Below are 26,572 nucleotides of genomic sequence, written 5' to 3' on the forward strand. Positions count from 1 at the left end.
CCGTTACTGTTACTCTCTCCTCCGCTTTCTCACTTCTTAACCAACCATTTATCTTCTCTTATCTCCCTCCAACTCCATCTTGCATCTTGCATCTTGCATCTTCATTCTTCATCAACACCACAGCTCGCAATACTCTTTGTCGAGCATCTTTATTCACATCCAACTCGGTCGCATTCTCGATCCGATTGCCATCATGAAGAGCGCTCTTCTTACCGCTGCCGCGCTTCTGGGCTCTGCTCAGGCCGGCGTCCACAAGATGAAGCTCAACAAGGTTCCTCTTGCCGACCAGCTGGTACGACTGACTGAATTCCATTAATGCGCGCTCCGTTGAAGCTCTCTAACACAATTTGTAGGCTATGAACTCCGTTGAGGACCACCTCCAGAGCCTCGGTCAGAAGTACATGGGTGCTGCTCGCCCCAAGAACGCTGCCGATTACGCCTTTGCTACCAACGTCCCCAGCGTTGAGGGTGGCCACCCCGTTCCCGTTTCCAACTTTATGAACGCTCAGTGTAAGTTTCATCGAATTGGATCAATGCTATCCTAAGCTGACCTCTTCCAGACTTCTCCGAGATCACCATCGGTACTCCTCCCCAGAGCTTCAAGGTTGTCCTCGACACCGGTAGCTCCAACCTCTGGGTTCCTTCCCAGGAGTGTGGCAGCATCGCCTGCTACCTGCACTCCAAGTACGACTCATCTGCTTCATCAACTTACAAGAAGAACGGCAGCGAGTTCGAGATCCATTACGGCTCTGGCAGCTTGTCCGGTTTCGTCTCCAACGATGTCGTTTCCATTGGTGACCTTAAGATCAAGGACCAGGACTTTGCTGAGGCTACCAAGGAGCCCGGTCTGGCCTTCGCTTTCGGTCGCTTCGACGGCATCCTCGGTCTCGGTTACGACCGCATTGCCGTGAACGGCATGGTCCCTCCCTTCTACCAAATGGTTAACCAGAAGCTCCTGGACGAGCCCGTCTTCGCCTTCTACCTTGACGGTCAGGAGGGCCAGAGCGAGGCCACTTTCGGTGGTGTTGATAAGTCCAAGTACACTGGCGACCTCGAGTACATTCCTCTCCGTCGCAAGGCTTACTGGGAGGTTGACCTCGATGCCATTGCTTTCGGTGACGAAGTTGCTGAGCAGGAGAACACTGGTGCTATCCTCGACACCGGTACTTCTCTGAACGTCCTCCCCAGCGCCCTCGCTGAGCTCCTGAACAAGGAGATTGGCGCCAAGAAGGGCTACAACGGCCAGTACACCATCGAGTGCGACAAGGTTTCTTCTCTGCCCGACATCACTTTCACCCTTGCTGGTTCCAACTACAGCCTTCCCTCCACCGACTACATCCTTGAGGTCCAGGGCAGCTGTATCTCTACCTTCCAGGGTATGGACTTCCCCGAGCCCGTGGGTCCTCTTGTTATCCTCGGTGATGCTTTCCTCCGACGATACTACTCTGTCTACGACCTCGGCAAGAACGCTGTCGGTCTGGCTCGCGCCAAGTAAGAAATGAACATTTATGTATGAATTATTTGATAGCGCATGGGAATATGCAGCATGGACATGGGTTTGGACATTAGCAGGGGACTACTAGTTTGAACTTTACGACAGACTTGAGTATGCTGTATTGAGGAGATAGCTCCTCAAACTTGATGCTCTGTAATATGATTATATGGGTTTTTACACACCTCTGAAAGTGCCTGATTGTGTTGTGTTTATGATGAGATCATATCGGAGCTTATAGGCTGGAGCTAATGATGATCATGATCATGATTACGCTAGACCTGCAGCCACGTCTGGTGTATTTAGATGGCTCATCATGAACAGCTCAAATGATGAGAACAAGAGCCATATTGATTACTCATTGCTTAGTTTCTTTACGTGAGGACTTTTAAAGAACCATCGGGATTTGATGACAAAAGCATGTTAAGAGTATAACGCCATACTGTGAAATTCCATGCCACCAGTGCTGGTTCCTGACTTGACTGCGTGGTACAGTGCAGCAAGGTACGGTAAACCGTTGGATGGATCCAGTCACGTGCCCAGCTCTGTAGGCCTTCACTTTGCAACATGTAGGGTGCTAAAGTGGGTCAGGCGCGGGTCAGCGACAAGTAAGGGTCGGGTACTTGGCGATCGAGGAGACACATTCTTCCCCCCCAGGCCAGCCTAGACCCGTACCCAGCGCAAGGCGAAGCAAGCAAGCAGAGCAGAGCAAAGCACGACTCTCGTTTCTCTCCCCCCCGTTTTCTGACTCGAGATATTGCTTCGAGACGTGTTTGTCGCGTAATTTTCGAGTCGATTACACCCTGTTACATCGATTGCACGATTGTGTCGTGGCCATCTTTGAGAAGGGAAGTCTGGTTTGCGCTGCCTCGACTAAGTCTATTATTTACCTACCTTGAGTTGCACCAGCGACTGGATTGAATTGCGACTGGACCTGGCCTGACCCGTTTCTGCCATCCACTACCGCTACCATTTCAGCTGCTGCTACCACTATCATTTTACCACACACTGCCACTGTCGCTGCCACGACCGCTGATACTGACACTACCGCGTATCGCGACGAGGCGCGGCCAACGCCCCGACGACGACAAAAAACGAACCAGGCTTTCAATTTGAAGCCATCATGACCACACCGACCATGGCCCAGCCTACGGCCGTCCAAGCCAACGGCACCTCAGAATCGCCTACCATCGATAAGGTGCAACCCGTTGCCCCGGGAAAGCGAAAACGCGATGTTGAAGAAGAAGATGAGGATCGCGACGAGGAAATGGTTGATCAGCAAAAACCTACCATTACCAATGGAGAGCCCAAAAAGGACCAACGCGATTTAATAAAATCTTTCGTTGAAGTTCTCAGCAGGTACGCCTGCCATTTTTTCTTTTTCCATTGCAACTTTTTTGTCACATCGCAACTTGGTCGCGAACGACTTCTCCGTTCCGTGCACTAACTCATCTCCGATAGCTACGACGTCGGTCCCTCCATCCTGAAGCGCCCCCTGCCCGAGTCCTCTGATGGTGACGATGAAGATGATCACCGAGTAAAGCGTCAGAAGTCGACCGATCCGTCCACTATCTCCGACAAGGCTACTGCGAATGTATATGAGGATCTTGACCAGGTGGCCGATGACCTTGTGTCCGCAATCCATGTCGCTCTTAAGGAAATCAAGACGCAGCCTTCCGAGGACAAGGATGAGTCGGCCGACGGTACATTGAGAACACGAATCGCAGAGTTCAAAGACAAGGCCATGCAACTTCTTCGACGAGAAAAGGCCTACCCCAAGATCAGTTCGGATCCTCTTCCCATCGAGGCCAAGCTGCCTTCATCTCCTCAAAGGGGAGAATTGGTTCTGTCTGTTGTCGGATATGCACCACAGGAAAAGAGACTATTCTCTAGTCTTCCGATTTCCGATGAAGCCAACTTGCGTGATCTGGCTCTGCCCCCCGGCGTATCATTAACGCACATCATGCCCACAACGTCCCATGAACGAGCTCAGACTCTGGGAGATTTGTTTTCATCACCTCGGTCTTTGCCGCCCCTGCAGCCTCCTAAGCAGCCCAAGACGCAAGCCAAGGGCAACACGCTGGATTTCTATCGTCCAGAACTGACCGACAACTGCAAGTTTCGAAATGCTAGTTACTTTACTACTAAGTTGTCCGCAGGGTACTACCTTGACTACAGCAACGCGACCCCTTCATCACAGACCTTGAACAAACAGCGAGAACGTGCGCAGAGTCTAGCTGGAAAGCGACCTTCGACCACTGAACTCGAACTGTCCGAAATGGAATCCCTTTTCCGGGGCGCGTTTTCCAGCTTTGCGCCTTGTAAGGACGACTCAGGAGCACTAGTGCCATCCAGCGTCGCGGGTCGAATGTGGTGGCAGCGATCGGGACACAAGAACTTCCAAAACATGATTGAGGTCGAATACCTCGGTAACGCTAATGACGAGGAGAAGACTGATAATGATAATGCTATGGAAATAGACGAGAAGGCTATCCAGGAAGCGATTGATAACTGGGACGAGTCCGTCGTTGATCCATCATTGGAAGAGGCTTTGGGAACTAAGCGAACGAACGAGGAGAAGGAGGCGGATGAGATTCTGGAAGAGGTCACCGACTTGATCGAAACACTGTCTTCTTACCAGCGTATTCGAAACCTCAACCTCCCCAACTCGCAAAACCGTTCATCAAGCGACCCAGTTACAGGTGACATGCTTGCTACCCCTGGCCCGACTCCTTCCGAGGGCGAGCAAGCTACGTACCAGGTGCTCAAGGCCCAGCTTGCCTTGATCATCAAGGCTCTACCACCATTTGCAGTGGCCAAATTGAATGGAGACCAACTCGAGGATCTTCTCATCAGCACCAAGGTCCAGGTTCAGACCGATGGTTACAAGGGAGTAATGGAGGAGGACGAGGCGGGTGTTCAGGCTCGCTTGAGAGCCCAGCAACAAGCTGCTCAAGTGAACGCTCGACCACCTCCACAGCGCACACCCAGTATATCGGGTGTTTCTTATGGGCACCACACGCCCCAGAACCAGTATGCAACCCCTCAACGAACCCCTTCAATGTCGCAGCAGCAATACTATAGGCCTGGACCTACACCTAGTTTCCAACCTCAGCCGCGACCTATGCCTACCCAGGCCCGACCTCCTCAACCAAATCAGTATTCTCGACCTAATGGATACCCTGCGCAGTACGCAACACAGGTCGCAAAAGCTCAAACTCCTTACGGCCACCAGAACATGCCTCAGTATGCTTCTCAACAAAGGCCTCAGTTTGGGCAGATGCCGGCTCAGCCGGGAACTCCCAGCCAGAGATATCCTTTCCAGCCAGGCTACCCCCAGCAGCAAGCTGCTACCCCCGCGCAGCCTAACTTTGGGGTTTACACGAACGGGCAAGGCATGCCGCAACGCACGATGTCTCCTGTCGTTAATAGACAGGCTTACAGCGCATCGCCGAATAATATGCAGCAGCAGCAGCCTCCGCGATATGGTACGCCCAATCAAGCGGCGGGAAATCAAATGAACAGGTACCCGAGCAACCCCCCTCAACAAGGAACACCTGCTCAGAACCCTGGACTTACAGGATACCACACCGTTATTCCTGAGGCGCAGCAGCAGCGAATCCTCGATCAAGCGAAAGCCCGTGTTGCCGCCCAAGAGCGGTCCGCCATGTTCACGGATAAGATTGCGCAGCCAGGCACGCCCGGTTACGGAGTAGGCAATGGTTCGGTGGGCGTTGTGGATGCCAACAGGCTCGCAGCTGCTCGGGCAAGTATCGCTGCCCAGCAGAAGCCCCCGACACCAAACTCTTCACGATCGAGTATGAATGGGACGCCAGGACCGCCGCCTCCCCACAAGGTGACCCCAGTCCCCGTCCCTCCGATTCCAGGCATGCAACATAAGCCATCGCAATAGTAGTAGTCGTGGTTCTTTGGAAACTCGAACGAAGAAAGGAATGTGTCATAAGAATCGATCACGACTTGGGGTATGCGGAGTAGCGAGTAGGCAGACCACTTGGGCGTTTAGAGGTGGATTCTCGAATTGTGTTTATTAACTACGTTTTTTGAGGAGTTGGTTTTTTGAGAACCAGGGAAAAAGGAACGAGGAGCTTATTTTGTTATTACAGGGAAGAGCAGAGAATAGTTGGGGTCTTTCCATCGAGTGGTTAACCTGGGGAATGGAAACTCCTGGTTGTGTAATCAAAACGCCAGAGTGGCGCGTGTATGCAGATGAAAGAAAAGGTACACTATTACCGTTGATAATATCTCTTTTAACTCGATAAGAAGACTGCGACCGAAATATGAGTAAAATGTTGAAGTAATGTGAAGCTGTGAATGATTTGAAGGGGCCATAAACGGGGGAGCAAAGTCGACCCTGGCTAGGATGTAGACAACAGAGAAACTGCCTCTTAGACATGGAGAGCACAGTTTATGTTGTTTCTCATTGTCGGTATGTTCTGTCTGCTATACCGATGCATCACTGTATTTTGGAAGTTCATATCATAGCGAGCGATTAAGTTTGAGTTGATCGTCAATTCTAGAGTTGGGGGTATCTATCAGAGGCCAGTCATTGACCCGTATTTTCATCATCTATCTTTTCATAAACACCAATAATACATATTTTCGTACAACGGTCCAAGCATTACAGGAACATCCACCTGGACTAGCAATCTACACGACTGGCGTAGCAGGCTTTGGTAGATCAGCAGCCATCTCGCGCTCCTGCATCATCTCTAGAACGATGCGGCGTAGCTCAAAGACGACTTCAACAGCGATGAGCAAAATGATGATCCACTCTAGCCTTGTACCATGCTGCTCGCTTGACATTTCACGAAGAACCGTGGCGATTTCGGCGGCGTAGTCCATTTTCTGGTTCAGCGCGCGGATACGTACGTTGACGTCTAGCGCACGACCGACTTGCTCATAGTACCCCTCAAGACCCAATTCGGAGCTTGTGTCCCAGAAGATATCGGGTAGAGAATCGGTCAACTCGGAGTAGTGATTGAGACGAGCGCGGAGACTGAGGAGTTCGCCTGTCTTTTGGAGGATGAAGCGACGGCCGAGAGGTATCCCGGCGCCTTGGGAAAGGAGGGCAGGGATGTTGCGTGTGCTCTCAAAGTAAGAAGTCAATGCTGTTTCGAGAACGGCGAGCTTTGTACTTCGGGCAAGGCCCGAGGAGAAAGCAACTTTTGCTAGGGTAGTGTCTAGCTTGTCGGCTTCCTTGTGCTCCTTTCGTGTGCCGAGTACAATAAGATCGCCCTTGAGTATACTTGCTTCTCGGTTTGTGTCGGTTGTAAATTCCAGATCTTCAAACTCCCGAAGTTTGATGTCATGCGCTTCCTCAGCAGCACGCATAATCTGCCTGGTAACGACGTCTGATGGCAATGACCATGTCACGATTGTACCAGAGGGAAAGACAAAGATGTCTCCACCGTTCACCCCTCTTGCATGGACCACTTCGTTTGCGTCGAATTTTGTGCCATCCGGATCTATGTCAAAGCCATGCGACGAGAGGATCTCAAGAACCAATGGCATCTTGAATGACTCTGCAACGCAGGTTGCGCTGACCACGTTGGAGGGTTCATCGCTGGTACCCCCTGGCGCTGTTGGACTTCGTTTTGGCTGCTGGGCTATGATAGCAACACGCCGCAAAGAATTCTTGGCTGTGTTGGATCGAGTAGGTTTTCTTTTTGCTGCAGAAGAACCCTTCTCTTCCTTTCCAGTATCGGGTGATGGGCGGTAATCATCGTCGGCCTGCGAAAGGTAAGGATTCGAGGTAAAGAAGCTTCGATTTCGTGGGAGGTTAGCCAGAGATGTGATATGGAATGAGCGATGAGGCCTCAGCCGTGGCCCGGCGACTGAAGTATGAAAGAGGCGGGCGACATTGAGGGTGATCCGCTGGGACGAATTCCTCATGATGCTACAAAAATTATGCCATAGAAAGCGAGCAACGCTATGATTGACTCAAGATTTTGGCTTTTGCGAAACTCGAAAATGAACGGACATTGAATTCAAGAGCCGTCGACTAACAAAAAGTATCGGAAGTGGGACCGATGATAAGATAAGCGGCTAGTTTAGTCATTTTGGGCACCTCAGTAGCTCTGGCACATGCTGGAACACGTGATACCCCTCAACGGAATGTGGGCTGCTAGACCGCTTCAGGTAGAGGCAACTGAACTACCTCTGACCCATGACGAAGTCCCACCGCAGCACGCAGCAAAGATCCATCTCTAGGGGAGACCAGGCCAGATAGCTGCCCAGAAACGGTTTAATTACGCTTCTCAGCACCTAGGACGGGCGATTTAAATTCTGAAGATCTACCCCTTGACCTCAACACTTCATCAACATCAAACTTCTTGGCGTCATACTGCGTCACGTCTCTTTTTAATCTTTATATTCCGCTGTTTTCCTGACTGCGGTTTCTTTTTCCTTTTCCCCTCCTCCCTCATCTACCCCACCATCTACTAACTATCCTTCACAATGGCCTCGAACCCCAAGTACGATAACTATGATTTCCCTGCCCAGGGTGCTGAGAAGCAGGATGGTCACGCTGGTTACCTCACAGAGGACCAGACTGCCAAGCTTGAACAGTTCCGCATGATGCTCGAATCAGAGGGCTGCACCGACCGGTTGGACACATTGACTCTGGTACGAGACATAGCTAAGCTTCATGGACCCTGAAATAGGGCTATGCTACGCGACGCCCATGCAACACAGCAGATGCTAATGACCTTAACAGCTTCGATTCCTCCGAGCGCGCAAGTTTGATGTCGAAGCCTCAAAAGCCATGTAAGACTTTTCCTGCTCATCTGATGGCGGTGGAAGAAGAAATGTGTTGGTCGCGACAGGGGGGCTGACCGCCACTATAGGTTCTTGGATACCGAGAAATGGCGAAAGGAGACCAAGCTCGACGAGACTGTGCCTGTCTGGGACTACCCTGAGAAGGCTGAGATCAACAAGTACTACACTCAGTTCTACCACAAGACCGACAAGGTATGACAAGTCTATCAACACATTCATCAGGGGGACTGTTTGCTGATTCATTTTTTTTTCTCTGTACAGGATGGCCGACCCATCTACATCGAGACTCTTGGCGGTATCGACCTGAACGCTATGTACAAGATCACCACCGCCGAGCGTATGCTTACCAACCTTGCTGTCGAGTACGAGCGCGTCGCCGATCCTCGTCTTCCCGCTTGCTCCCGCAAGGCCGGTCACCTCCTCGAGACATGCTGCACTGTCATGGACCTCAAGGGTGTCTCCATCGGCAAGGTTCCCCAGGTCTACTCCTACGTCAAGCAGGCTTCCGTCATCTCTCAGAACTACTACCCCGAGCGCCTTGGCAAGTTGTATATGATCAACGCCCCTTGGGGTTTCTCCACTGTCTGGAGCATCGTTAAGGGCTGGCTGGACCCCGTCACCGTTTCCAAGATCAACATTCTCGGATCCGGATATAAGGGTGAGCTTCTTAAGCAAATCCCTGCCGAGAACCTTCCCAAGGCCTTCGGCGGTGAGTGCCAGTGTGAGGGTGGCTGTGAGAACAGCGACGCTGGTCCTTGGCACGAGGCTGAGTTTGCCCGTCCTGCTTGGTGGGAGAAGAAGCAGGACGCCAATGTTATCGAGAACAAGGGCTCTGAGATTGAGGAGCCCGCAAAGGCCCCTGAGGCTGCTCCTGTTGCCGAGGGTGCTGACGCCACCCAGACAGCTCCTGCCCCTGCCCCTGCTGCTGCTTAAAGGATAGGAGGAGATGCGTGATGGGATTGATGTCGATGAAAGATAGACAGAGCGGTTTCTCTGTGTCTTAATATAGACCGCATACTTTCTCTCGTTTATTATACCTTTTTTTCAACAACGAGGTTTCAGTTGTCGGAGCGAGAAGACCAAGTGATAGAATACATCACGGGATAGTAGGCCGGAGTGACGTTTGTGTGAACGAAAAAGACTTGCAAGACCCTTTTCTTCCCCATTTGTATCAAATAGGCTGGTAGGCCTATCTTCTGTGCTTAGACTCCCGTCAAATGCTGTGATCGCGAAACTCATAGTTCTCGATAAATAGACGCGATCTCGAGATGTTTCGTATGTGTGGTTTTCCCGAATGTGGTGGTAGATACCGCCGATTAATCCAACGCGCCCCAACTCCTGACTATGCTCGCTGAAACTGACCGAATTGCCACCCTGGGTATAAATGCGAAGTTTGAAGTAGTTGGGCGCTTTTATCGTCCCTGCGTAACAACATACTCGCCGGCGACGCGCGCTCTCTCCATCTTGGCCACTACGGCGGGCATTTCGCGCTTCAGTCTGCCCAAGCCCTCAACAGCGTTCCGGAACCCGGCCTCAACGCCATCCTGCCTCTCGAGCGGTTGGATGTCTAACTCGATCTCGGCAGCCTCAGCGGCAATTTGCTTCTTGCGCTCTTCCAGCATGTTGTCGTCGCGCTTGAGACTGTCGCGCAATTGTTCGGCTTGGTTCGCGGCGGCAGTGGCGGGCACGGAGCGCTTGAGGGCTGCGACGTCCTCGAGGAGCTTTTCTTCCTGGGTGATGAGATCTGCGACGCGGCGGCGCTTGCGCGTGTCGAAAGGCTCGTAGACGGCTTCTGGTTCAGCGGGGGTTTCGGACAGAAAAGTATTTGCAACGACGGGTAGGCCATTTATAGAGAGGTTCGGGGATGCGAGTGAGAAGGTTTTGTCGATATACTGTTTCATCGGTCAGTATTAAGTTTGGATGGCAGACTATGGTAGAAATGATGTACATCATTGACGAGCTTCTCTATTTGATTGCGCAATTCATCTTCACCGTCGGCGCCCTCGACCGGAGGGAAAGCTTCGTTTAGACGTTCGGCGGCGGCGCGACGGACGTTTGCGATGAGGTATGAGAGATCTTCTGGGGCTTGTAGCTCGATCTTACGTTGGACTTGAGAGACGACAGATTCAGAGTCCATGGTTGAGAGTCGAGGAGAGAAAGAGAGACAGAATAGAAAGTATAGATAGAAGTAAAGATGGCGGGTTAGACTGGGCTATCAAGGTACCCCGCGGTTGTGTTAGTTAATTGTTTACTTTGGAACCCTGCGCCGACTCAGAAACGGTAATGGATCGAGATGCTAGCGCTTATCTTATCGCATGACCGTTTAATCTGAACACCACGTTGAGCTTATAGACAAGCATTTTATTTATTATTCTTTGATTATACAATATCACGCTATGGTCGCTATTTGAAAACAATTCATTTGTCCGTGTATCATTAGAATCGTCCGGCTTAGGTATCATTCCAAGTCTGCTCGCTCACGCTGTACTCCGACAAGAGAACCCTCCTGTTTATGCCCGCTTGTTCTCTCTTCCCATATAAGCGAATCTTGTCCATTGGAGCACCCAAAAGCTCCGTCTCAATCTCACTCAATCTTCGATACTTGGGTAACAGTGGGATCTGGAAATCTTGATCACGCATGGATGTGTTCAAGGGAAAGTCATCGTCCAGGTCAATGCCTTCATAAAAGTCCCCTTCCTCTAGTTCAATGACCTTTTTAGCGACACATGCAACGATATGAGCATCCCAGATGCCCTCCCGATGAGGGCTTGTTCTGAGAAGCTTAAGTGCTTCAATTCGGATGCGATGCACGCGACATTTCACGGCTGTAAAGTATAAAGCCGGTAACCAACCAAGGTCAATGATGGACCTGGGCATGCACGTTGCCATGACATGGAGAGGCATTTCGTCCTCGAGGGTATAATCGTGGGTAGACGACTCCCAAAGACCCGTCAGTTCTTGTATGAGCAAGATGAACTTGTCTGTACATGAGTCATATACCATCTCATTGTTGTGGATGCATGTATCAGCCATGATGTTTACCATGGCATACTGTATGCGCACAACCTGGAATGCTTTTGCCATATCTCTATTTGGGCCGCCTGGGCGACTGCTTAGGAACTCCTGGAATATGAGCTGCCATTGGGCGAGTCTTGTTATGAGGAGCTGCTGTGATAATTGCTCAGTTGCAGTTATGTGCTGCTGCTGACGGGCTCGGTGAGTGAGATGGAATATCTGGTTATAGACGAGCTCCAATCCCTTCCAAGCATCGTTAAGATTATCGAAACGATCAGGTGTAGTATCCTGAGGGTAAGACGCCGGCCGCAGAATGACACAAGAGTGATGATAGAGGTGTCGGAAAAGCTCGACCTGGATGTGTAGTCTGGAGAGGGCCTCCACTATCCAGGTATCGGTGGTTTCCTGACATGGCTTCAGGGCAAGGATCCCCGAACTAGCATCATGGAGACCCTGCATATGGGCAAGGATGTCAAGACCGTTCTTAAGGTGAAGCTGAGCTGTAGCAAAGTGCCCGCGGAAGAACTCCAAGCAGACAAATACAATGCATGTGATGAGAGCCACACGACAAGAAGCTCTATCCTTGGCGGAGAAGTGTGGCTGCAGATGTCCAATAGCCTTGACGTACTGTTGCAACGTGAACTGCTCCTGTTGGTTCATCTCAGCGCCGGGTGAGTTTCTATGTGCGCCCATCTCGACAACGCCCTTTTTGTGCGCTGAACTCAGGGCGAGCAGCGCATGCATCACAGCAGGCTCCCTGGACCCAGCCTGGAAAACAAGAGTGTTCCAGAAACCTGAAGAGAAAGTAGCCGAGATCTTTGTGGACGTGCGGCGCTTGAACCAGTCAAAGTAGAGTTTCTCATGGGTATTTAGTGAAGCCAGGATGGTGGCTGGGTTGGAGCGCGGGATTTGCTTGGCAGCCAGATCCTTTGATCCTCCACCCCAGATACCATATCCGTCACAGGTACGACCAGTTGAGAGGCACCTTTGACATGCTGGACGACCTTCATCACACTTGACTTTTCTCAGTCTAGACTGTCAGTGCGTTTGTTCTTTAATCACACAGTGAATATATATAAATGACTCACTTGCACGTTTTACAACCAGACTTGACCTTTGCTCTACCCTTGCGACACATCGTATATGTATGTATGTATGTATGTGTGTATGTATGTTGGTGGTGGTGGTGTTGCAGAAGTGGTTGCAGAAGATGCAAAAAAACTGGTCCGATGTGGCGTCTCGCTTGAGTAGGTCTCAAAGTTTCAGTTACTCAATTGTTTATCTGCTCGGAAACATCAGGCTCTGCTTGGTTCGCAAGACTTAATATTGGTTCGAGCTTGTGGCTCCGATGCTTATAAGTCGGGAATGATTTGGCTACCGCGGATCTTACTGCCCTGCCCCCCCGCGGACATCTCCGCTGACAAGATCCGGACCCTGTTCATGCAGCTCCTATTGGTTCGCTCGCATTTGCAGGGTGTTGATTGGATGGTGAGATAAACGACAAGTCTTGGCCATAATCTTTAGCATAACGTCTATAACGCTGGGCTAAGTGGGAATCGTTCATAGAGTACATGCTTTATCTGGTAGCAAAAATATACCTATATATTCAGTTAGTTCCTCTGACGTGATGCTGGTGAGAACAACATTGACAACTTGTGCAACACCTGGAGTTAAAGCCCAAGCAATTTAACAAACGCCTTACTTGCTACTCGACAGTATTAGGGCTTCCATCGCAACATTCCAGATCTATATTTTGATTTTATGAGTTTACTCGATGTAAAAATAGCCATAAGAACACTTATTTACAATTCAAGGTCCTTGAAATGACCATGACATTCTCAAGTGATATGGCATCATCTTTTAAAGCTCAATTTCAAAGTCCTACTACCATTATTATGGATAACTCCCAGGCATCTGAACTGGATTCCCTTCGAGTACCTCGGCTGGTAACTGTTCTATGTCAAAATCACTCCTGTACTGTATGAATCGCGTCTTTACCTCCTCGGAAGTACTCGCAGTGATAAGTCCAAACAGTTGCAACTTGTGCAACACCCGGTAAACATACCCCACCGACAGGTTTTGCCTCCCTCGACCTGTCCTACCAACCGCATTACACGCCTGATCTATCGTATTGAGCCAGCCAATATCAATTTGACCGACCTTGAAACCCTCAACGATAGTGTTGAAAGCTCGCGGGTCGCAACTATGGAATGCCCCTATCCATTCGTCGGTTGACCCAATTCGGAAAATTGTATAGTTCTTCCACTTTTCGGGTGGATTGGAGTACAAGGTGAGGGACCACTGATATTGGCCTTCAGTGTTCGGTTTTTCGATGACGACGTAGATACTTAGTGTTGGGGCTGGGCCGAATCTGATATATGTGCCATCTGTAGAGATCGTGGCATATTGTGAGACACAAATGGTTGAGTCTGGTACTGGGGATGGGTGAATTATGATACTAGGACCGCCTGTAGACATTTTGGGATTCTGGGAGTGTGAGATATGAATGGTGTAATTTGGTTATAGCTGTCTAGTTGCGTAGGTGCACACCGTGATCAGAGAACAGAATCATGGCTAGCTATAGTTAATCAATGATTTTTACTAAGGGGTGATTCGGGCATAGATGGTCAGCCATAGACGCACGTTCTGGGAATTGTTACTGCTAATCACATGTATTGCTGGGAAAGTCTTTGTGATAGTCGTATGAGAAACGAGAGTTAAAGCACAGCTGTGAATACTGTCAATAGTCGGCCCCTTATTATATGTCAAAGCTGCGGCATTACTCTGGTATTGTGTTGGAGTTTAGTGTACTCTAGATTCACATCAAGTTCAGTTAAGACCAGGTGGTTCGTCAAATCATAAATTAGGATGATAGATGCTAACTTTGAGCGGTTCTTCTTATCCTTCCATATCATGTATCTCATTCGAGGCTCACAGTATGTGATGGCCCATCCAACTCTCTCTCAATTGCAAACCAGGTACATTTCCAAAACAACCACCACCAGATCTCTTAACACCCGCTAACCACCATTTGCAACTTTTTGTAACATAGCACACCCTTCATTTTTTTGAAAAAGTGGCTTACACTAGACGGAGACACTCAGATCTTAGCCTTGGCGGCGGTCCAAGAGGCAATGGCGTCCATCAAAGGAGGGGACAGAGCATCGTAGGACTCAAGACCAAGGTCCTTGAACTGAGAGCGGACCTCGTTGGCCTTCTCGGCGGGGAAGCCCTGCTCGATGATGGAAGAGACAAAGGCAGCGAACTGAGGCTCTTGCCAGCCCTTTTCGTCAGAGAGCTCGACGTGGACAAAGTCAAGACCCTTGAAGGGGTGCTCCTTCTCGATGCGACCAAACATGTGGACACCACAGTCACGGCAGGCGTTTCGCTGAATGGCAGCGCTCTCGTCGATGATGGTGAGTTTGTTAGCGTTGGCGGTGACCTGGACCTGGTCGCGGGGGATGACGGCGACGACAGAGAAGAGAGCACCCTCAGGCTTCCAGCATTTGGAGCAGCCGCAGGCGTGGTTGTGAGCGACTTGACCGCCGAGGGTGACCTCAACGGGGTTGGAAGAGCACTTGCATCGGAGCTTGCCACCAGAGAAACTGGAAGAGCCCTTGGTGATGCCCTTGTTGATGCTGGGGTGGAGGTTGTGAGACATTTTGTAGGATGTATAAGATTTGTAGATGGAAGTGAGGACTGCTGCTGCTGACACGAAAGCGGCGACTGCTGCGATGGGAGTTTTGTTCTTTGAGATGATGTTTCTTGGAGAAGATGAAGCCATTGCAAAAGAGAAAGGAAGACTAAGAAGGAGGGGGGAGTTTGGGATCTTTTATAGATGATGAAAGTATGAAAGCAGTGTAAGAAACAGAAACAATGTCGTTTATTAAACCTTTTCCCCCGCAAACCGATTGTGCATCATGGTAATCTTGGCTGCGTACGGACGGGATCATGGTGCGAAGGAATTGGCTCCGAGATGCCGAGATATCACCATCTTGTTGCCCACTATAAGCCGCCTGCAAGGTTATAGGTTGGTGTTTGCGGGGAAGCTACCGTGCCAAAGACATAGAACCGACGGTCAAACACCCCCGTTCACCGTGCCCACTGTAAATACAGGCTTCAATGATAAGAGATGGTGTAGAAATGGAATCAAATTAGAACCCAACCGCTATGCATGACAAGTAATTACTGCAATTGGTAAACAAGAAACATCAGAAAACATCTGGAATGCTGACCTGCACATCTGCCGGTGACAAAAAGATACTTGACAAGGAATACAGACAAACTTCAATTGACCCCTCTCTCTCTTGTAATTCATCATCATCTGATCGGGATAAATATACACGCTCCCGGCAATCAATACTAAGTTCGTAGTACAGTATCCGGGACGCCTTCCGAGACAGCTTCCGACGGTGCATCAATAACAACGAATCAACCAATTACAACTGCAAGATAGAGACAAACAAGGCAAAAAGACCCTGGACACGGAATTGTAAAAGTTGCTTCTAGAATTACGTGACGAAGCTGGAGTCTCTCCTTCACTCGCTTTGTCTCCGTTATCGCACGGGATCCTACCTGAGTTTCGGTACCTATATTGATGTCCGGGTGAGACCGGTGTGACGACCGTTTCATGCCAAGAGAGATAAGAACTGGACTCGACGTAAATAAAAACAAGAACCGAATTGGTCATGACAGTGATTCAATTGATAGTGAATCTTGAATCTGAGTATATCAGCTGACGTTGATATAAAGTGGTAGGTAAGCCGAGATGCACTATTCGTGGCTTGACACCTGTCGATTCATGAAGCAATAAGCATCACCATGAGGAATCATCGTCAAACAATTGATTCCTCATTCTGTCTGATATCAGCAGATGTAATGAGCTGCATAGTGCGTGATTATTGTGTCATGTTGATTCCAAACAACGACGCCCTTCCAAATGACATGACAGCCTCCAATACCGGCCCCAACCCCTCACTAGGACCACCGCAATAGGCGCAACTCAACAGCCAACCTCCTTCATAGACAGCTCAGCAGCCATCTTACGATAGCATCAGCGGACCTACCAGAAATCTGCCATGTCTTGTCCTGCACGTGTCCATCCACTACGCAAACCCCAAAACCACCGTGCACCAGTCCCACGATGGCATCTTAGCCTTCCTGCAGGTGTCACGCATGTCTGCACCGCGTACATCGGAGTCCAAAAACACTCCGATACTCCGGAAGCTGAAGATGCTCGAGATAAATCTATTGCAATAATTCAGTCATGGATACAAGGAGATACTGACCCACTGGCGCATGAGACGTTTACTGTCATTGATGGATGTGATACACAGGAAACAACCATATGGGTCTGCTATTGGAACGACAAGACAGCATATGAGAAGAGTCTAGATAGACTTTCGCTCAAGTCAATCTACTCCCGCTTACCAAATCCAGGCCGCGCTTCAGTAGGCATCTGGCGAGAAGCCTTTGTCACAGAATATCCCAGACTCGAGACAAATTACTCCGGCCTTGAATATCTGCCCGGTCTCGCAAAACTCCCCGGTGCAACGTTCCCAGAACATACTTTATCAGCCTACTGGGGCGCCGCCAGAGACAGAATCCCTAATTCTGCCTATGATCTCTTTCCTCCTTCGTCAGACCACACTCCTCCAACCACAGCACCCAAGGGTCTAGGCCAGTACCTCATCGGTACAAACGCCGAGAACGTTGCGCACATCCGCTCAGGTCAATTCTGGGAAAACTGCGGCCAAGAAGAAGCCGATTCGTACAACACAAAACTCGAGCCCACACTCCGATCTGGTCTCGAGTACCTGTGGGAAAACTCTCCTGACACTGGAGCTCTTGGGCTACGCTACCTCCAAAACCAAGATCCTTCTTCTTCCGAGAGTGTCCCCAGAAAGGAATCTTGCGGCGCGGGTTTCTTTACCAATCTTGAAGCTCTCGAGACATGGGCCAAGAGTCACAAATCTCACCTTGCTATATACCGGGGTGCGCTTACACATTACAAGACCTTTGGAGAGGACAGGAAGTTTAGAACATGGCACGAAGTTTCTGTGTTGAAGGAAGGAGATGCGAGGTTTGAGTATATGAACTGTGTGCCCAAGACAGGCGTGATTTTGAGCGTGCCTCTCGAGGTGGAGAGCATGGAGGGACCGCCTTAAGGTATATATCTATTGATAAGGGATTTTTGGGATCAGGGTGCCTTTATATATAAATTCAAGTCAATATACCTTTGACAAGGAGTGGTCGAGCGGTATCCGTCCTAAAATAAAATAAAAAACCTACAAACCTAAAAGCCTTCTCTAAAAACAAACCTAAGCACTTTCACCCGTTCGACCACTCCTTGTCTTTTGCATTTTTGGGATTCCAAATCTGCTACATTCTCTTTCGTCCTCTACTTACTTTGGGTTTACCTGTGTCCTTTTGTGAGATTATCCCCATGTTCGAGAGGTATCAAAAACTATCACCCACTAGCCTCTTCTTTTTTGTTCTTTTAAAGAATTGTTAGTTCGCAGGGCATTATCATTATTTCCTTTTGGCCATCATTACCACAGTGCACTGTGGTCTGTGAAATTCAACAATGTTATTACCACTAGGAAAGAAGAAATCTAAGAATACAAAAGAAACCGACCCGCCCCCTACTCGACCTTTCCTGTCGGGACATCACTCTTGACATATTCCTCAAACGTAGTCGGCTTCAACTGTGACCTCAACCAGGGGAGATCTGCGCCATATGACCTCTCGCCGATAAATCCAAACATAGTGTTCAAGTCCTTGCTCAGCCAGATCAACAGACGAGTCAAGAGGTTGTAAGTAACTGGAACGCCCTTTCCGGTGTGTTTGATAAATATTTTATCAACATCGTCGAAGCTGAGCTCCTCGCTAGCAATGCTGAGAGCTTGGTTTCGGATTCCACGTTTATCGGGCTGAAGAAGACCCTCCACAGCCCATCTGCCGATATCCTTGGTCACGGTGACTTGCATCTTCTTTCCCTTCATGTTCACCTTCCAGCCCGTCATGCAAAGTGCGCCGGGAAATCCCCACCAGGCATTGTCGGCAAACCAAGTGGGACGGATGATAGTGTAGTCCATCTTGTTGTTGGAACATACGCTTATGAGATGTTTTTCGATAAGAAATTTGTCGGAAAAGGTCTTGCAATACGAAGGGTCATTGTCACTAAGCTCACGACCACCACGGTCAACAGAAGAGTAGACAAAGTAAGGAATTCCGTTGCTGGCTGCAGCACCAATGAAGTCTTTTGCATCTGAGACTTCTGTCGGCCCATGGGCTTGGGCAAGATAGATTCCAGTCTTGGGAAGGATGGATTTATCCAGCTGTTGGAGGATTGTCTTGGGGTTGTTCAAGTCGCCAGCGATGATGTTGATGCCTGGGTATTTTTGTAGAAGTTTGGAAGCTCCAGAGCCTGAGGCGTCTCGAGTAAGAGCGTAGACTTGGTTTGGGTTGATTTTGATATCGGGATGGGAGAGGAGGGCATCTACTGTTGCGCCGCCTTGACGACCTGTGGCACCAGCAACGAGAAAGTATTGGAGATTAGACATGATGGATATTGAATTGATGAGTTTGTGATGATGGTGAGTGTTTGTATTGTTTGATGAAAAGTTATATCACTGGAGGTTGTCTTGATTATATACTGTTTTTCGTGTCCATCACTCGTGTGTATCGTGTATATCTAGATAATATAATATCTCTGAGACTATGTCATAACGTTACATCAGATCTGAGAGTTGCCTTTTCTGGAATGCATATTGTTAGTAATTGAACCTTTAAGCCCTGTCATATCTGATCTGGGCATGTCATGTAAGCTTAATCCTTTGAGGGTCCCGCGCGGTTACTACGATTGGGTTGGATTTGAGTGGATCTCCCGCGCGCGAATTTGGGCTGGCAGAAAAAGAACCATGATCTTAACACGATCCCACTAAAAGACAGCTGGATCCAGTTAAGCTATAAGTGCCTGGGATCTCCAATTCCCCATCATACTTGGGGGTCCTACAGACGAAGTCCAAATGCCAATTTGGGACCTGAGTCATCAGAGTTCGAGGGGTATCAGTACAGTTGTCTTGTCTTACATGGCATAGTCGCAGCAGATTTACCGCGCGCAAACTCTTAACTTGGCTTGAGTTGATTCGTTCAAAAAATTGACATTTGTCAGGTTCATTGATGTAATTGTTGAGTGATACATTCATGATTACTATGGTGAATAAAAGACACGCAGACAAATTGTCTGTTTGATTTCAGGCAGCATCTTTCCATGGCCCTCTCTGCATCATCTTGCTAGAATGGTCTAGGATATGCACCACAGCTCCCAATAGGGACATCTAGTCATCTTGAGCTAGACCAGCCACTTCCACTCGGTAACAAATAGTCAAATCAACGCCCCTCGCCCTGGGATGAATGGATGTTATTGTTGCCTAATAATATGCAAGGTCGGGGTTATCTTCACGTATCTTGAGGTGAAGTTCAGTCATGGTATGCTCCAAAAGCTCTCGCAGGGCATCTTCCATTTCGCCATATTCATCGCTTCGATGCAAGACTGCTGCCCGAGTGCCTTCTAACTTGATAAGCGAAGCTTCGTAGAGTCCACCATCGCGGCGACAGAAAGCAACCATTATTCCAGTCTCGTAAGGGTATAGGACTTTGATGTTGGCTAACAGCGTTATCAGTGATGATAGTAAATTTCAAAGACTCAAGACTCACACTCGAGCTGCTGTTTTATGACTTGGACGGTCGCGGCGTTATCAATGGTGATATCCATATTGAGCTTGTCTGTGTGAATCGAGAGTTGACAGGGCTGAAGAAATCCAAGAAGAGGATGATGATAATAGTACAAAGATATCCTAAAGGAGAATACAAGGTAATTTATACAAGTCTCTCAAAATGTTTACGGATTGCCTTTTTTTCGTTTTGTTTATGTTTGATAGGCAAGTTAAACTGTAAGATTTTTTTTGATTTTTTTTTTGGCGCAATCATGACTGTTTACTGTATCTCTGAGTGCAAAGTCATTTTGAAACAAACAAAAGGCATCCCACACAAGAATAAGATTCAGTGTTGCCTACAAACGAAATCACTTTAAGAGCATAACATAAACAAGCAGTTGTATATATTCGTAGTTGCTGCTAGCCGCCCAAGAATCCTATTGGCTCATCATGATTAGTGGAGTCAATCATGACCGCCGACATATCGGCGGAGCAAATCCCAACCAAGACTTACAAAGCGCAACTTCAATGACAAACTCTACAATAAATCAACAATTTGTAAGAAATCATCGGAGATATTGAAACGTTGCTTCAGGTTCATTATATACAACCTACAATCATGGTCTTTAACCAACATCATCACAATTTCAAAACAACTCCTCATCTCAACAATCGTCTTTACCACTAACAAAACACTATCATGAATGTCACTATTGTCGGCGCAAACGGCGAGGTTGGCTTGTCCACCATTGCAGCCCTTAAAGCTTCCTCTACCACGTTTGTAAGCTTGTTCCATCTTTGCTTTTGGTTTAGTACTAACAACTTGGTAGAACCTGACCGCAATTGTTCGACCTGCTTCTTTCCATAAGCCTGAGATCGAATTTATCAAAAAGCAAGGCGTCTCAGTTGTACCAATCAACATTGAACACAACCATGATGAGCTTGTAAAGACTCTCACTGGACAAGACGTCGTCATCAGCGGTGTGGCCCCATTCTCAACTGCTCCCGAGATTGCTCTTGCAAACGCAGCCAAGGAAGCTGGAGTGAAGCGTTTTATCCCCAGTGGCTTTGGTCCAAGCTGCCCTCCTACTGGTGTCCTGATTCTCAGAGACTTTGTACGTATAACATACCAATTCATATCACCCTCTAACACCCCACAGAAAGAAATCATTATAAGTCACGTCAAAAAGATTTACCTGCCCTATACTATCATCGATGTCGGCTTGTGGTACCAGGTGTCTCTCCCAGCTCTTCCATCCGGCAAAATCGACTACGCCCTCAAGTTTCCTACCACTATCATGGCCGAGGATGGTTCTCATGCTTCAGCTATCACGGATCTCCGTGACGTTGGGAAGTACGTGGCCAAAATCATCACTGATGAGCGTACTCTGAACAAGTATGTGTTTGCCTACAATGAGGTCTGGACGCAGGAACAGATCCACAGCCATTTGGAGAAAGTGACCGGCGAGGAGATCCCGCGCAACAAAGTGAGTCTATGTTGCCATGGAGAAATGTTGGGATAATAGAAAGTACTGACAGAAATCAGGTGACAACGAAAGAGATTGAAACCACTATCTCAACAGCCCAGGCTACGTACGATCAAGGCGACAAGTCTCTCCCATCCTTCTTCGGACTTGTCTATCCCCAGTACATCAACTGCGAGTGGTTCCGTCAGGACAACCTCCCGGAGCGTGCCAAGTATCTGGGGTATCTCAGCACCAAGGATCTCTACCCTGACTTTGAGGCTATCAAGTACGTAGACTATGTAGATGAGGTGGTTAAGGGCAAGGGAAAGTCTATATATGTCAACCGCGAGTTTTGAGATGGAAACAGCAGATGATGTCTCCTTGTTTATCGAATCATGATCATAATTAGTTAGTAGGTAGTCCATAGTTTGGAAAGCAATCACAAAACCAGTCAGTAATCTCGATTGCCCATCAGCTCTAGTCCCTCCCTTACAGGAGGCGGGTAAGCTCCAACGCCTTGTATCAGCCACGACAAATCAAAACCGCCAGAGGCAAATAACGTCGGCTTCTGCGACAAGCCACCAAAAGGAAATATTTAATTACAGCTTACGAGCTCTGCATAAGGAAATTATATTTGTCTAAGACAAAGTTACAATGCGATTGTTTAAAGCGGGAGAGCACAGAGACATTCACAGACACGCATTAAGCAAGGGAATCGGGATTACCATATTGATGAATTGGAAAGCACGGGGGCAAACACCGAATGAACTGATCCGAGGGTCAAAACCAAACATAAACAGCTCATCTCACCTCAGCAACCCCTGCCCCTTGCATATCCTCTTAGCGGCACAGTTAGGTTGAAGCTTAAGTAGATGATGGGGGAGATAAGACACACTACGGCGTGACAGACCAAGCCTGAGTGTGAGAACCAACAGCTAAACGAAAACAAGAAAAAGATAACTAAAAGATGACCCGGCTCTGTATCATTGGTTAGAGTACTGAAAAAAGAGTGTGTGACTGCACCGCATTAGCCTGATGCCAACTGCAGGGGCCGTTGACGGTCATTGGATTTCTTGTTTACGCTAAGAAGAGACAAGTAAGAAAAGAGCAAAAAAAAAAAAGTCAAAAAAGGTAGATTCTCAGGAAAAGTTCCCCGGAGCAGCCAAACATGGAGTACCTGAGTCTTGGAACTCCACTATAGCCAAGTTTGCAGTTCACTAAAGTTGTTATGGTTATCCGGCTAACTCGGCCCCATCCCTCCTCCTCCACTCCTCTTCTGATCGGATCATCACTGTCAGTCATGTTTGTGCGTTGGTAGGGAAGTACATAGTAGACATTGACAGTTCATTCGTTGCCGTTGCAATGCAACCCTCTATACAGAGTTTACACCAAGATTGAGTGCAGATGAAAACAAAAAGACCCTGCTGACACTGCTACCTTGGTATCTATTCTTGCCTGCCCGTTGACAGCCACCGAAACTCTCTTGTTCCCTCCAATTAGCCAACGTCTAACTGTTTCCTTGCTACCCCAGACCTTTTTCTCTTATCAAACGAGGCCTTTTTACCCGCCACTCCAAGATCCGATCACACATTTCACGACAACCCCGGTTCTGGTCCCTGGTTAGTCCTTGAACCTCGTATTGTGAGACCAGGATTAAACCCACCTCAGCCCAACGACTCTAGTGCAGGTACAGGAAACAACTTTCCATCATGTCATGATTGGACCAAAGACGCATTCTACGGCGCAGAAAGAGGGAAAATTGCCTCGTTTAGCTCGTCCCGTCTAGGTTTTCCTTGGAATGCCATGCAAGCTCTTGGGTTAGACCAGTCTAGACTAGTTCGCTCTCCGCGCGCTGTACCGGACGGAATGTCTACCAGTCAGCCCAGGTCAGTTCAGACCAGTTCAAGTTCACTTCGGCTCGGTTCAGCTTGACTCGATCTGTCTGTCAGGAACTTGCGTCCTTTTGAGATAAATACATCCTCTTCCCTCTCCTGTTTCCTGCTTCTTCTCTCTCCAACCACTACACTCGCTACAGTCGTTATCACTCTCGCTTCCCTACTCTGCACTTCACTCGTTAAAAGTCAGACCACTCCAAAACAACCCTCAAAAAAACATCCATCAAAATGTCTTTCTTCAAGGCTGCCGCTGCTGCTGGTCTCCTCATTGGAGCTGCCAATGCCACTCCTCACTACGCTGCCTACGGTAACGGTACTGAGTACACCACCGAGGTCGTGACCGCCATCACCACCTACTGCCCGGCTCCTACCACCCTCACCTACGGTGACAAGACCTACACAGTCACCAAGGAGACCACTCTCACCATCACCGACTGCCCTTGCACCATCAGCCACCCTCTCAAGCCCACAAAGCCTGTCATCCCCGTTCCTCCCGTTGTCTACACAACTGAGGTCCTCACTGCCATCACCACTTACTGCCCTGAGCCCACCACTCTTACTCACGGCAACAAGACCTACACAGTCACCAAGCCCACCACTCTCACCATCACCGACTGCCCTTGCACAGTCACCAAGCCTCAGACTGAGCACTACCCCCAGCCTACCCCCGGCAAGCCCGGTCACCCCGGCAAGCCTGAGATTCCCGCTCCTCACCCTACTGCTCCCGCTCCCGGCAAGCCTGAGTACCCCCAGCCCGGTCACCCCGAGGCTCCTCACACCACCGGCCCCGTCCCCGTTAACCCTACCGGCAGCTCTCCTCCTGAGGGCACCAACCCTGCCGTCGTCACTGCTGCTGCCGGCCGCATCGCCCCTGCTGGTCTCTTGGCCTTCATCGGTGTTCTTGCTTTCTTCTAAGCTATTCAACCGCATGCTTGTCACGAATATCTGGCTCCAGGACACGATATACGTTGACGTTAAAAAGCGTTGGGACCCTTTTTTTAATGATTAATTCATACATGATATGATGGATGAACTACGATTGGAAGGAAACGGCGGGTATATATAATTCAGTTCTACAATTTGCACATAAATCTCAGGATAGAGGTGCACAAATCTTAATACTACAAAGTTCATCTGGACTTGACTACTTTACTTCTTTGCAGTGTTCTATTAGGGATCGTCGTTTATCGCGACACATTATATGACTGAATGACGTGTAAGCCATCATTGACCGCCAATCTCCACTTGCCACTAACATCATTCAGCATGCGATTGTTAAATGTCTCAACTCTCTCCCTACAAGAGTTCATTGGCCGAGTCCCGCCATATGCCATACTCAGTCACACATGGGGTGAACAAGAAGTTCTGTTCAGCGACATTGGTACTTCAGCAGCCACCTCAAAGCAGGGCTATGCCAAACTCACCGGCTACTGCAGCAAAGCAGCTCAAGATGGCTTCGATTGGGTCTGGATAGATACTTGCTGTATCAACAAGTCCAGTAGCGCTGAGCTCACTAAAGCCATCAACTCCATGTACGCCTGGTATCAGAGGGCGACTGTATGTTACGCCTATTTACAGGACGTCGCCGATAATAGCCTCACGTTGGCCTTTCCAGTCGTCGAGTTCTACAAAAGCAGGTGGTTCACTAGAGGATGGACACTGCAGGAGCTGATTGCACCACAAACTGTTGAGCTCTGCTCCAAGGAATGGAATGTCATGGGAACAAAGAGGAGCCTTGCTTCAGGCATAGGCAGCGTCACAGGAATACCCATCTCAGTACTTCGTGGAGCGAATCCGTCTACGTACGACATCGCCGAGCGAATGTCATGGGCTTCAGCCAGAACCACAACCAGAGAAGAAGATTCGGCCTACTGTCTTCTGGGTCTGTTCAACGTCAACATGTCCCTGCTCTACGGTGAGGGGTCGAAATCGTTTCTAAGACTCCAGGAACAGATCCTCAAACAGGAAGAAGACTATAGCATTTTTGCGTGGACGCTACAGCAAGACAATGGTCCAGTCAGTCATTATGTTCGCGCCACTGGATTTCTGGCTTGGTCACCTGCGCAGTTTTCCAAGGCTGCTACAGCAAGGACAAGTATCCCATTGCGAGGACAGGAGCTGCAGGACTCGGGGAGCTACACACCTGCTCATCCTTCAAAAGAGGCTATTGGAAACAAGCCAATATACCAGGTCCTTCATCAGAAAGACTACGACCGAATTTTTCGCAGCTTTGACAGTATCAAGGCCATGAGAACAGCACCCAACCCTCCTGAACTCACAAGTCGCGGTCTGCATGTCAGCCTTCCTGTCATGACACCCACGAGCCACTCTCTGCCAGCTCCAACTCTTGCGTGGCTCTTTTACGAAGTCCAAGATCTTCTTGTATGTGTGTTTCTCGACCACAATCGTGAGACGTTGGCCCAGGTCCACTGCAGGGCAGAGTCGACATGCCTCGTCGGCGTACCGAAATCACTCCTGAACCTCTTTGAGTCGACTGAGCTGTTCATCCATCCAAGTGGATATTTTGCAGATAGCAACACTGGATACTCTCCAACGTCTCTTTTCTCATCCAAACGAGTGAAACTATTATTGAAGATGCAATCGTCTCAAATGTCTTCTCTCCGTGTTGTACTGGCTTATCCTAACGACGAGTGGATGAAACGGGAGATGTCGATGCACGACTTTTCATTCAGAGTCATGTGGGTTTGTTGCACCCAAGGGCCGCAATCTTCACTCTTGAGAATCGATTTCACGATATCAAGCGACAACGCTTCGTGTTCTATTCGTGAACTGCCCGACTCGCAAACCAATGGCAAGATGGACGAGGCTCGCAAAAGTGCCTTACTCCGCGCATGTGCACAGTACAAGAAGTCTTTCCTCGCTCATGCGGATCGGTCTGTAAAGAGGTCCGTCAGGCTACCGGGGACTGTCTTTTCGACTGCTTTGAATCGGAAGCCTACATCTAAAGATAACCTTGTGGTTTATGAGATGAGGGTCGACGCATGGAATTCGGTCAAGTGTCCGAGTTGGGTTCAATTGAGTCTTATGCAAGACCAGAAGGAAGTTGACGATGGGTTATAGGAGACAGCGGCTTTTTGGGTCCCAAGAGATGTTTTTTTTGTGAATTAGACAGGGTGATAGTAGAAGTAGCATCTTGACCTTCATGGGGGGCCTCTAGACATGACT

General features: G+C 48.9%; 13 protein-coding genes across 13 annotated transcripts; 7 read left to right on the forward strand and 6 right to left on the reverse strand.

Moving 5' to 3' along the window:
- Nucleotides 1-66: 66 nt before the first annotated feature.
- Nucleotides 67-1,673, forward strand: FGSG_10782 (vacuolar protease A precursor). Its single transcript, XM_011327318.1, has 3 exons — nt 67-292; nt 354-510; nt 561-1,673. Exons 1-3 carry the CDS (start codon nt 194-196, stop codon nt 1,493-1,495), a joined length of 1,191 nt encoding a protein of 396 aa, XP_011325620.1. The 5' UTR covers nt 67-193; the 3' UTR covers nt 1,496-1,673.
- Nucleotides 1,674-2,615: 942 nt separating this feature from the next.
- Nucleotides 2,616-5,759, forward strand: FGSG_10781 (uncharacterized protein; the record flags this gene model as incomplete). Its single annotated transcript, XM_011327319.1, has 2 exons — nt 2,616-2,851; nt 2,954-5,759. The coding sequence occupies 2 exons, from the start codon at nt 2,616-2,618 to the stop codon at nt 5,403-5,405; spliced, it is 2,688 nt and encodes an 895-aa protein (XP_011325621.1). The 3' UTR covers nt 5,406-5,759.
- A 401-nt stretch (nt 5,760-6,160) lies between these two features.
- FGSG_10780 (uncharacterized protein) lies at nt 6,161-7,405 on the reverse strand (the record flags this gene model as incomplete). The annotated part of the gene is made up of 1 exon (XM_011327320.1): nt 6,161-7,405. One exon carries the CDS (start codon nt 7,403-7,405, stop codon nt 6,161-6,163), a length of 1,245 nt encoding a protein of 414 aa, XP_011325622.1.
- A 375-nt stretch (nt 7,406-7,780) lies between these two features.
- FGSG_10779 (SEC14 cytosolic factor) lies at nt 7,781-9,539 on the forward strand. Its single transcript, XM_011327321.1, has 4 exons — nt 7,781-8,137; nt 8,229-8,278; nt 8,359-8,482; nt 8,552-9,539. The coding sequence occupies exons 1-4, from the start codon at nt 7,970-7,972 to the stop codon at nt 9,221-9,223; spliced, it is 1,014 nt and encodes a 337-aa protein (XP_011325623.1). The 5' UTR covers nt 7,781-7,969; the 3' UTR covers nt 9,224-9,539.
- A 163-nt stretch (nt 9,540-9,702) lies between these two features.
- On the reverse strand, nt 9,703-10,427 carry FGSG_10778 (uncharacterized protein; the record flags this gene model as incomplete). The annotated part of the gene is made up of 2 exons (XM_011327322.1): nt 9,703-10,182; nt 10,239-10,427. 2 exons carry the CDS (start codon nt 10,425-10,427, stop codon nt 9,703-9,705), a joined length of 669 nt encoding a protein of 222 aa, XP_011325624.1.
- A 314-nt stretch (nt 10,428-10,741) lies between these two features.
- On the reverse strand, nt 10,742-12,443 carry FGSG_13920 (uncharacterized protein; the record flags this gene model as incomplete). Its single annotated transcript, XM_011327323.1, has 2 exons — nt 10,742-12,324; nt 12,407-12,443. 2 exons carry the CDS (start codon nt 12,441-12,443, stop codon nt 10,742-10,744), a joined length of 1,620 nt encoding a protein of 539 aa, XP_011325625.1.
- Nucleotides 12,444-13,023: 580 nt separating this feature from the next.
- Nucleotides 13,024-13,783, reverse strand: FGSG_10777 (uncharacterized protein; the record flags this gene model as incomplete). Its single annotated transcript, XM_011327324.1, has 2 exons — nt 13,024-13,051; nt 13,371-13,783. 2 exons carry the CDS (start codon nt 13,781-13,783, stop codon nt 13,024-13,026), a joined length of 441 nt encoding a protein of 146 aa, XP_011325626.1.
- A 368-nt stretch (nt 13,784-14,151) lies between these two features.
- On the reverse strand, nt 14,152-15,119 carry FGSG_10776 (glutathione-dependent formaldehyde-activating enzyme). Its single transcript, XM_011327325.1, has one exon. The coding sequence runs from the start codon at nt 14,964-14,966 to the stop codon at nt 14,406-14,408; it is 561 nt and encodes a 186-aa protein (XP_011325627.1). The 5' UTR covers nt 14,967-15,119; the 3' UTR covers nt 14,152-14,405.
- A 1,264-nt stretch (nt 15,120-16,383) lies between these two features.
- Nucleotides 16,384-17,472, forward strand: FGSG_10775 (uncharacterized protein; the record flags this gene model as incomplete). Its single annotated transcript, XM_011327326.1, has 1 exon — nt 16,384-17,472. The coding sequence occupies one exon, from the start codon at nt 16,384-16,386 to the stop codon at nt 17,470-17,472; it is 1,089 nt and encodes a 362-aa protein (XP_011325628.1).
- A 477-nt stretch (nt 17,473-17,949) lies between these two features.
- On the reverse strand, nt 17,950-18,870 carry FGSG_10774 (uncharacterized protein; the record flags this gene model as incomplete). Its single annotated transcript, XM_011327327.1, has 1 exon — nt 17,950-18,870. One exon carries the CDS (start codon nt 18,868-18,870, stop codon nt 17,950-17,952), a length of 921 nt encoding a protein of 306 aa, XP_011325629.1.
- Nucleotides 18,871-20,725: 1,855 nt separating this feature from the next.
- On the forward strand, nt 20,726-21,847 carry FGSG_10773 (uncharacterized protein; the record flags this gene model as incomplete). Its single annotated transcript, XM_011327328.1, has 4 exons — nt 20,726-20,806; nt 20,856-21,140; nt 21,186-21,512; nt 21,572-21,847. The coding sequence occupies 4 exons, from the start codon at nt 20,726-20,728 to the stop codon at nt 21,845-21,847; spliced, it is 969 nt and encodes a 322-aa protein (XP_011325630.1).
- A 1,767-nt stretch (nt 21,848-23,614) lies between these two features.
- FGSG_10772 (uncharacterized protein) lies at nt 23,615-24,301 on the forward strand (the record flags this gene model as incomplete). The annotated part of the gene is made up of 1 exon (XM_011327329.1): nt 23,615-24,301. One exon carries the CDS (start codon nt 23,615-23,617, stop codon nt 24,299-24,301), a length of 687 nt encoding a protein of 228 aa, XP_011325631.1.
- A 351-nt stretch (nt 24,302-24,652) lies between these two features.
- On the forward strand, nt 24,653-26,467 carry FGSG_10771 (uncharacterized protein; the record flags this gene model as incomplete). Its single annotated transcript, XM_011327330.1, has 2 exons — nt 24,653-24,943; nt 25,052-26,467. The coding sequence occupies 2 exons, from the start codon at nt 24,653-24,655 to the stop codon at nt 26,465-26,467; spliced, it is 1,707 nt and encodes a 568-aa protein (XP_011325632.1).
- Between the last annotated feature and the right edge of the window lie 105 nt (nt 26,468-26,572).

Source organism: Fusarium graminearum, chromosome 3 (genome assembly GCF_000240135.3).
Source record: "Fusarium graminearum PH-1 chromosome 3, whole genome shotgun sequence".
NCBI classification, from domain to species: Eukaryota; Fungi; Ascomycota; class Sordariomycetes; order Hypocreales; family Nectriaceae; genus Fusarium; species Fusarium graminearum.

Bases quoted from the DNA above. Each gene is read 5' to 3' on its own strand.
- FGSG_10782 (XM_011327318.1), top strand. From the start codon at position 194: ATGAAGAGCGCTCTTCTTACCGCTGCCGCGCTTCTGGGCTCTGCTCAG. The intron at 293-353 runs GTACGACTGACT...CACAATTTGTAG, and splicing joins TTCCTCTTGCCGACCAGCTG to GCTATGAACTCCGTTGAGGA. The intron at 511-560 runs GTAAGTTTCATC...GACCTCTTCCAG, and splicing joins CAACTTTATGAACGCTCAGT to ACTTCTCCGAGATCACCATC.
- FGSG_10776 (XM_011327325.1), bottom strand. From the start codon at position 14,966: ATGTCTCACAACCTCCACCCCAGCATCAACAAGGGCATCACCAAGGGC.
- FGSG_10779 (XM_011327321.1), top strand. From the start codon at position 7,970: ATGGCCTCGAACCCCAAGTACGATAACTATGATTTCCCTGCCCAGGGT. The intron at 8,138-8,228 runs GTACGAGACATA...TGACCTTAACAG, and splicing joins GGTTGGACACATTGACTCTG to CTTCGATTCCTCCGAGCGCG. The intron at 8,279-8,358 runs GTAAGACTTTTC...CCGCCACTATAG, and splicing joins GTCGAAGCCTCAAAAGCCAT to GTTCTTGGATACCGAGAAAT.